This window comes from Dermacentor silvarum, unplaced genomic scaffold (genome assembly GCF_013339745.2).
Source record: "Dermacentor silvarum isolate Dsil-2018 unplaced genomic scaffold, BIME_Dsil_1.4 Seq276, whole genome shotgun sequence".
Taxonomy (NCBI): Eukaryota; Metazoa; Arthropoda; class Arachnida; order Ixodida; family Ixodidae; genus Dermacentor; species Dermacentor silvarum.
The window spans coordinates 48402-58570 of NW_023605968.1; the positions used below are offsets into that span (position 1 = coordinate 48402).

At 43.5% G+C, this 10169-nt stretch overlaps 1 protein-coding gene across 1 annotated transcript in view; it reads left to right on the forward strand.

Annotated features, from left to right (window-relative positions):
- LOC119434848 (ras GTPase-activating protein-binding protein 1) overlaps positions 1–9966 on the forward strand; it is a 29143-nt gene extending 19177 nt beyond the window's left edge. The window contains exons 2-3 of the mRNA XM_037701900.2: positions 708–767; positions 7947–9966. Of these exons, the coding sequence (XP_037557828.1) occupies positions 708–767; positions 7947–8189 (303 nt within the window). The 3' untranslated portion in view covers positions 8190–9966. The remainder of the gene's footprint in view (positions 1–707; positions 768–7946) is intronic.
- The last annotated feature ends 203 nt before the right edge of the window (positions 9967–10169 follow it).

The window sequence follows — 10169 nt, forward strand, 5'->3', positions numbered from 1 at the left end:
CCAAAAGCTTTGCGTCAACAAACACGGCGGCGCTCATCGAAGCGACTACTCTAGACGAGCACCAAACTGGGCTCGATTCATGGTAACGCGTGAAGTTCGTAAGCTAGGAGAAGTGACCACGGTTATCACTTTTTCTCAACTAACGTGTGCAATGAAGATTGATTCATTAGACGCCGCTGATTCCGAATTCGATTGTTATCATGGCTCGTAGGCCTAACATGGATTAGCTTGGCTGGTGAATGTTGGTTACTCAATATTAAGTGCAACAAATTGCTTGCTGCTAATAGAATAACATCTAAATTGTAATTAAACACGAAAACACGAGAAAGTCAAAATTATTATAAAATGGCATAGTTTATTTTAATATTTATACTAGATAGTTTTTCTTTGACACCGTAGTGGCGCTGCAAGCGCTAGACTCTATTCGCAAACCCCTATTCTAAAACTCTTCCCTCCTGCATGTCCCAATGCAAACACCCGCAAAGCTCTTTAGGGCCCCTATTCTAAAACTCTGTAATGTCTCTCCCATAAGATTAATAAGTCACCTTATGCATCATGCTCTGTTGTACACATTCACGCACTGCGTCCAGCATTTCAAGGCCTTCAAGTGTAAGCAAAGCTTTGGGTATTTGAATCTGCTGCTGTAGAGGTGTCCATATGCAAGAAATGTGAGCGCTAACTTGCTTGTTAAAATGTTTATTTTTCAGAACTGCGGATTTGTGATCTTTGAGAGCTTTGAGGCTGTCCAAACAGTACTACGGAATGTGGTGAGTGCAAGTGCACTTTTCCTTTCTCTCTTGACATTGGCCTTAGCAAAAAGCTTCGGCGTGATTTTTTTTACTAATCGCAACTGTGAGAACACTGTGCACTAAGCAGCACTTTAAAAAAAAATTACCTAGAAATTGCCTAGCCCAATCCAAGCGAGTAATGAATTGCCGCACTTGAACATTTTTTGGCATGATGCCAGTATTCTGCTGCAATTGTGGCTCTGCCAGGTGCCAGCTGCACATGCATTGGCTATGATGTGGTACTAGCATTTTCATTTAAAACTGAAAAGCACTAAGAGTGTGATTGGTGGTTGTGTAGCCGAAACAAATCCGGAGGCAAGAAGTAATTTGATTGCAAACCTGCCTACCTAGCAACATAAAAATTTTGGAGACCGCCGTGCGAGGGGGGGAGGAGGTTCAAAAAAAATTTCCCCTCATGTGAAATGGCTCACATGGTACAGAGTCCACACTTGTCACCTCTCTGCGAAGTGACAAAGCACGGACACTCAGTCATGTATGATATCACAAAGTTGCCATCTATCGCTCTAACTAAACTCGGGGAAACAAAAAGTAGTTTAGCATTCTGCACTTCACTCGGCAACCTGACAAAGCCAAAAGCGTAGCGCATTCACGATCATGTAACGACTGGATTGCTAAAAACGCGTGAGCCACCGAGAGACAAGCCAAGTCGGAAAATCCAATATGGCAGTGCCCATCGGTTGCTCGCGTCGTGGTAGTGCCAGCGGCCGCTATCACGATTCAAGGTGCATGCTGGTGACTAACTGCTCCTGCGCTGCTTTCTTGCATGGTTATATTACATGGCGTAATGTAATTATAGTGATAGGGTGTAAAAAATAAAAAAAACACTGTGCTGTGGGGACTACTTTTCGCGAGATTTGAGGTTGCGTCCGTACAATCGCGAGATGTGGCCAGAATTCAGGAGGCTCCTGGTAAATTCGGGAGAGTTGGCAGGTATGTTATTGGATCTCCCCTTCCCCTGGTGGTGCTTGGCAAGAACATTAATTCTCTTTAGATCCTTTAGATCAGTTTAGTACATAATAGCCGCAGTGATTTCTTGGGCATGGATGGGACTAGAAAAATTAAGTAGCTAATCTGGAAAAGAAACTGAATCAAGCTCATTAATAGACTTCCCGTATTTTTCATATGAGTGTAATTGTAATACATAGTCGATCCACGTGAACTTGAAGTCATGAAACCTGGGAAGGGTAGCTGAAGCCTGTTAACCCTCATAATTCAAGAGTAAAGGTATGTTGTATTTGAAGTATGCACTGTCCGAAATAAGAGCTCTAGAGTCTAGAGGGTTTGAAAAGAATACCTTCATTGAGGGGCTTGCATATGCAGTGGAATCCGTTTGGCTGCCTTTTAGGGACCCACGGAAAAATAAAATAAAATCTGAAGAAATGTTACGGCCAGTAACATTTGCGGAAGCAATACTGATGAGACGAAACAGTACTTTCACACAAAACTTTATTTGAATTTGAAAAAGTAGCTAACAAACTATTCAAAATGACAATGCCACGTCTGTGGTGCACCATCTCAGTTGGGCATAACAGGAAGCTAATTCGCATGACCTCTGTGTAAACTAAATGGGAGCATATCAACTAGGTTCTACCGTATAGACCTACACCATGTCTGTAAACAGCGGTAGGCACCGTCATTATATTTTAGCCCCTATAGTGATGTCCGCCGGCCCCCGCTTGCACGCGAGGATGGAGTTTTTTAATGGGATGGGAGTGGAAGGTGCTAAAACCACGATTTCATTATGAGGCACACGGTAGTGGGGCACCCAGAGAAACGTTATAGCATTTCCCCCCCTCGGAATATGACCAAACGAGACGGTAGGCCTAGCTCGCTGACCGCCGCAGTGACAGCCAACAGCGCTTGCGATCTTGCCTGCAGCTCATCATAGTGCGCTTATGTTTGACAACACGATTAACGTGGGCTTAAATGAATTCGTGCGAATGGCGAACGGTTTCTTTGGTGCGATTAACAAGCGAAACGTATACTTGCAAGCTAGCTGTGCCGCCTCGCTGAGACGGCCGGTTCTTGGGTTTTCGTTCGCGAGACGAAATGCCGTCGGATCGTTGCTCCCGAACGCGCCAGTGGTTTAGTACTGGGCGCTTCTTTACAAACCACGCGCAAATTCGAGATATTTTTTTCTATTAAGAACTGTTTCATAATAAAAACAAACTGTAGTCGATTTCTACGTCGCCGTGAGCGGCGACAGAAGCTTTTGCCTCTGTGATGGGACCGGCGAGATACCGCCCCGACGGCGACGCCAGCTGTGTAGGACTGCTCAGTCTGACCTGTAGGCCGCGGCCGTCCGATCGTTCCAACTCTGCACTAACCCTGTAAATTTTATTTCGCGCTCGAAATTTAATTGACACGTTTAGGCGCGTTTATGACATCCGCACTGCAAGTAATGTGACTGTGCTGCCTGCGTATGTGAACGTTTGATAGGATATCTACACTGCAAGTGGCGCAATTCTTTGAGATGAAAATAAATTTGAATGTGACGTGCTTTGTGGGGCATCTACTCCCTCGACCTACATTCAAGGCTAATCCTAATCTAGCTTTCCCACAGTGCGGCAAGAAATTGTAATGACGCGTTAGTAATGATCCTAAGATCATAGGTTGGCTCATGTACGCCACTCAAAATAAAAGAGCTTAACAGTTAAGAAATGTTTTGTGCGCAATAGATGATCTGGTATGAGAATCCAACTTTAGCTTTTTACCGCAGCGGCCGATTGCTTGCAATGGTTTTCATCAACAGGAAGCCGATGAAAACTTTAGCCTCTTGCGTATTTTGACGCAACTCGGCACGTCGACATCCTGCATTTCCTTCGTTGTAAGATCATAGAATAAAGACCTCACACATGGAACCGCGAAACCCAGCGACTACTGTGGTAGGTGCGACACAAGCGGCAGCACGGCGGCGGAGTGCCTACCATGCGAAACTAAATTCGGACGACAGCGCCACCACATTTTGGAATTATTTGGACCCAGCTGGGGTCTTAATGCCTTAAGAAGTACTGACATGAAGGTGTTTATTGGTAGCGGTCAATCTAGTCGACGTGCAATGTTTCGGGCTCCCTAGGGAGGGCAAAACTGGCTTAAAAAATGGGCCAGTTTGAAAAAAAAAATGATTGTATGCCTTTAACTGCCTGCAAGGGCTCAAAGCAGCCATGTTCGAAATAGCTTTGAAGGCCTGCCAGTACAAAAATATTAGGCATCTCGGTGCTTGTACTGTAGCAGGAGACGACGGGTGCGCACGTGAATAATCAAGGAACGCATTTTATGTCCCTTGACAGTGGCTCCTTTGCACTCCTGGTAAGCTTCATTGCAATACATTCCGTATGCTTGACCACGTAACACCAATGTATTCTGGCAAAGCTGACTTTCGGGAACCGGCATTGTGCAATGCTTTAGACCCTTTCTGTGCTTTTTCCGTGCTTCGCTGCCATCGGCGAGGATGAAGGCAGAGTTGGCGCCATTGCTAACTACGGTGAATTCTTTAAATGAAAAGTACTGCACTGAACAGCAGGAAGCTTGATAGCGAACTTCGAAGCAGCGAGGCCTAACAACAATGCTACGGCTCACGTTAGCTAAAAACCAATGTTAAAAACCAATGTTTTGAAAATTTTCAAGACCCTACTTTGGATTTCATAAATTTAACTTCCTGTGGGTCATTAGTACTAATAAATTTATCGCAGCTTACAGTAAAAATAGTGCAGATTGTGAAAATCTTAGTTTCTTTTTTGTTTTTTTTTTTCATAGTTCCAGTAATTGTGCATGCTGTTTGGATAGATATCGGCACTTTGCAGTCTACAACGACCTAAATAAGCTACAGCACGATGCTTTTTGTGAAACTTGTATACACAAAAAAAATTCCCTGCAAAGATGACTATATTTTGCTGTTGTATAGGACATAACTCAAATGTAGCAGCTAGACAAAAACTGACACATTCGAAATCTGCCTGAAGAACTCTCTAATCGGCTCTGTTTTCTAACCTCTAGTACAAATAATAAAAAAATTTTAGTAGCATCTCTCCTTAAAGAATCCCAGGTGATCAAAAATTAATCCGGTGTCCCTCACTTCGGTGTGCCTCATAATGTCGTGGTTTCTGCACTTCCCAAGGATTAAATTTATTTTAAGGTCACTTGAGCGATATCACCAGGGTAAAAAGCTGTTCATGAGCCAATCAGGAAAGAGCCAGTTGTGTATTCTGAAAGGGATCGGGGCTCGCCCATTGTGCGCCACTAGTCCTTTTGTGCTGCTTCCATTCAGTCGGTGTCGCTCGATGGGTGTTCAGAGGCAGGCACTGGAGCCCTTCTGGTTCTCTGGCACTATCCTTTGCTGTACTGCACAGTTGCTGAGCGAGGAGGAGAGTGCCTGTGGGGAGGGTAGTAAAGGGGCGCAAGAAACAGTGGCAGCCGTGTACAGTCACTTTTCAAATATCTGCAACTTAGCTATTACGGCATTATGTTTGTCATGGACTGATACACAGCTTTCACTACATAAGAAAGAATCGAGCTCAGATCGGTTTAGGGGGCCCTTATACGTTCAGACAGAGCTGAAGTTGCTTGTAGATAGTGGCCATTTTCAGTCTGCCCATGTGCTAGAGAAATTTTGGTGATATAAGAGGTCAACACATGGTCCCTGTGGCAGTTGGTGTTATGTGAAAAAGGTGAATTTCAAAACATGTGAATTCATGTGAGCGAGGCATTTCTTTATTTACTTTGTGATATTTGTGCGTTTTGTGTACCACTTGCACAGTCTAGTGTGTGACTTATGTTACAATGCCATCAAGTAGACATGTGTAATTGCCAGCATTAAGTCTGTTGAGTACTATGGGCACACTTCCTCCATTGCGTGTGCAGAGAAACATAAAGCTATTCACTCATACTGGTTGCTGGCACTTTGCACCCTGCAGACAACACCCATCTGTGCTGTCTCTATTGCGATTGTTGGTTATGACCACTGCAGTGACAAACGTGCAGCATGGTGATAGCTGGTGTGCTAGCCCTCACAAATTACAGGTACTTTGCAGAAGTGGCTACTTCAACTTTCTTCTTGACTTTGTTATTTTAACAGCCCTCTTATGTTGAGAGATTTGATGTCCCATGTGGGAAGTCATGGATCAGGAGTTAAGTGCCAAGCAAGCCTAGAACTCTTTCTTCGCTGTTAATCTTACCAGCCAAATAGCACTTTGCAAGATGAGGATTGGCTTGTAAATAAAGGCAAGGGTGCAGACAGTAATCTTAGTGGCAGGATTGTTCGTGGCTGCAAATTTTTTGCGATCATGCGTGCAGATTGTCTGAGAAATTAATCAAGGCTTCAAATACCAGTTAAATATTAGTGACGGTTGTGCTTAAGTTGAATGAGGTTGCATGATGGTTGGTGCCTTTGAAAGGTCTGAAAAATTGGTCAGCAACTATTACAAGCATTGTGATGGTCATGCATTTCACGTTCACTGTACGCCATGCAGTTCCAGCATAATCATATTGTCAGCTGCACTGACTTTTTGTCACCATTATTTTTGATCATGTTGTAGTCTTGTAAACACTCTGGTAAGCCTAGCACTCCTATTGATTGTTACTTGCTGACATGCACACGGTTTCCAAGCTCCCACTAGTGTGTGGTTTATGTTGTTAACTGGCAGACAATGTTGATATTGTAGAGTGGCATGATCTAGTGGTCTCATTTTGTTTCTTGCACTTCCAAATGTCGCTCATGTAGAGTAATATTTAGATCCCTATGCAACTTCATTATAGTGTTAGCTGTTTTGGCTTTGCTCAATTGCTGGTATTTCAGGCATGTTATTTAATGGCCATAGGGTTAGCTTGCTTTCCAGCCATTTTGTACTGGCAGCACTTGGCCTTTGATGATGAGGTAATTTGCGTCTGAGGTCTTGAAGATGGACAGATGCCTGCTGTCCAGACGTCTGCTTGACCACTGTTGACGACATTTGCCTGAAAAAGCCTTGCTGCTGGCCGATATTAACATTTTTGCACACACAGCTAGTCTTGAATATGAAGGTCATTATTTGGAAACTTGTGAAAATAACATAGCCAAATATAGGTAGTGTTGGCATTTTCTGTCAAAAAAAAAATTGGGCACTGAAAGAAGTATGCAAAATTTACGTTCTGAAATTCTGCTTTAACAGAAAATGGTATTTTGAAGGAATAAGTTATTGACTGATTTTTCAGAAACCAAGGGGAGCAAGAACTTTCTATTAGTTAGGCAGTTTTGAAGAAAGAGTTCCAGCAGTACAGGAAACTTCTAGTTTTGCTGAGTATGATTTCAGTTTAGTAATATCAGATATTGTGATGATAGAGTCCACAGGGGTGTTTTGGATTCATTCATCATGCAGCCTGCGATGTGCATTGCCCATAGTGAAGTGTGGACATACTACGAGGTGCGGACATGCAAGGCTGAAAGTTGGCAATTTCCATGCTCAGTTTCTTCTCCTACTCAATGAGTTTTTGATAGTTAGTGCAACAAGCGCGCAAGTGAACACCTGGTCAGCACTTGCAGTAGTTGCTGGCTGGATGCCCGGACACCCAATTACTACTTTTACTGTCAGCCTAGCTCGTGTGCATTCTCTCGTTACATAACTAAAAGTTAAGGTTTGGTGCGTAGCAAACAAATATCTCTACAGTAGCTGAATTACAGTTGAAAAAGCAAGAAGCCAGCTTGCCAACAAAGGTGATGGTGCTGGGTGACAACTTGAATGGCACCAACTCATTTCATGGCCACCATGTTTTGTGACATCATGTGTGGATATGTTCAGAAAATTAAGCAAGAACATACAGTGTTGATAATATGCTGTACCAAATATATTAGCTTTCATGTGAATGACATTAAAAAATGTACTGCACCTTCTTTTGGAATGTTAGGTTTATAGTTAATGTATTTTTGAGCACAGCAAGAGCCATAGAGCTGAAGGAAGCTAAACCCATATTTCAGATAAAGTGAGCCGGAATACTTTTCTTGCTAGGAAAGTATACCAAGTGGGGCACCAATTTTAGTAGGAATCTTGGGGGCTGAACCCCAGATAAAGGTTCAGTAGCTTGAAGGTCGACTAAAAGGTCATCTGTAGCTGTAGTGGTATTTTGTGGTGTAAAATTACTAATTTTTATCGTACTGCTTCGCAGCCCATCTTCATTAACGACACTCGTGTGAATGTTGAAGAGAAGAAGACCAAGCAGAAGCTTGCCACAGAAGGACGAGGGGGCAGCTTTACATCAGGCAGCCCCCGCAGTGGAGGAGCGGGAGGGCTGATGCAGAGAGGACCCCCTGGAGGGCGTGCTAATGGGGCTGGTGGGCGTGGCGGCGCCTTCTCGAGAGGTGGCAGCCGTAACCCTCCTGGTGGTGGCGTTGGCATCAGGCACAACTAGACCTACTGCAGCTTATGTGCTGGCCCCACCGAGCAGCAGTCCCTGTACCCGTGGCACCCTCCTGCTCTCGCTGGACTGTCCCGTGAACGACTCTGCATCTGCACTCTTCACTCCACGGCCTGTCACCTTGTTACTCCTCACCCCCACTAGACACCCCGGGTCCCTTTATTTTATTTTTTGTTACTGTTTTGCCACTTTCATTGTCAGCATTTATTTCGTGTTCAATTCTTTTTCTCTCTCTCTTTCCCCCCCTCCCCTTCTTTATTTTATTTTATTTATTTTTATTTTTTTGAGGTAGTCCTCACAAAAAAAGGTGGTTAGCTCTACACCATGCAGAAGACAAGTGACACTTGCTCTTACTGCAACAAGTCTCCTCTTTGTGACAGACCCTCAAGCACTTTGGCCTCTTTCCCTCTTGACTTATTGTATTTTTGTTGCCTGTCATTTCACATTATTCATCTACATTCTGCCTCCAAGACCAAAAATGTAGCCATTTCTTCGTCTGTCGATTGGCTGCTGCACTTCATAGGGTGTTTATTTCAAGGTGAAGGGTTGGGGTGGGAGTACCAGTGGAAGGGAAGAGAAGCCAGGGACAAGCCTAGCTGCTGCAGGACGGTGCTGGGAAAAGGGAGCTCCAAATGCAAATGGAAGCATTACTCCTTGCCCATGTAGACACAAAACACGCAGATCATGATGAAACTCAAACCCTGCATCTTACTTGGCTGAGCCAAGGAAGAATTGTGAAACACAGGCTGCATGACCATGCAAATTATGCATACCAGGCTGTGCCACCGATTCACAGCCAAGGAAGGGCGAACTTTGGAAATGGAAGCTTTTTTTGCCGGTCATAATTCATTTATACAATATACTGCTGTTATTTTTTGTTAGGTTTTTGTATGTATGTATGTGGCTAATGTACGATGTCCTTTTGTAAGGAAAAGGAGAAATACCAAAAAAAAGAGTGAAAGAAAAAAAAAGAAAAAAAAAGTGTTGGTGAGTAAAGAGTGGTCAGCCTACACCTCCTCCTCTTGTTCCACATCTCTCCCCCTTTTTTTCTCCCTCCCTCTTTCCTTTAGGAACTTATTTAATTTTGTGGCCTCCTGTATATAAATGAATGGTTGAGAACCTATAGGCCCCCCACTTTGCTTTCTTTTACAATTTTAAAGGAATTAGAGGTGGAGGAGTGGTGTTCAGATTGACACTGTTTCTTAGCAGCTTTTGTGGAAATGAACCTTGAGACCCCCTCAGCATAGTGAGGTTCCCTCTGCATAGTCAAAAGCTCCCCCTGCACAGCGAGGTCACTTTCGGTCTTCTGAACACTGAACTTGTGACTGTGTTAATTTTTACTTGGGTGGAAGTGTCCCCAATTGATTTTTTTTCCCCTTAATTTGGCCTCATTTGGCCAATGCTGAAGGTGTGTAACTGCATGCCACCCTTCCGCAACGATGTAAATATTTTGGGGTATGCTTCGTGGACTGCCATGTGTACACAGTCTGGTTTTGTTTGCAACTACCAGCCTCTATTTTTTATTTGTTTGCCCCCTCTGTTGCAGTTCAATATGTCTTGATCACTGTTACTGCCTGACCAACCAATTCTTTGCTGCTACAGTCAGTTTTTTTTTTTTTTTTTCCCCTCCTTGCAATCATCGTCATTTGCTGTTTTTATATAATGGTGAAATCATTAACCCATAGCCGTAACTTAAGAAAGGCCCATCTAGTGCAAAAAGATGATGAATAAAAAGATGAAGCAAGGTGTCACCTTGGACCTTGTTGCTTGATGCATTGTGTGCGTGTGTTTTCTTCTCCATTTCCACTCAAAAACCCTTACTTCTATTAAGGCTTGTGAACCACAAGCTTGTGTTGCTTCCTTAATGTTTTGTAAACTGAATACAAACTTAATTTAGCTTGAACCCTGTCCTTCATTACGTGGGTTCTAACTTGTACTTGGGGTGGGTGAATGAACGTTGTTTTTGGTAGTCGG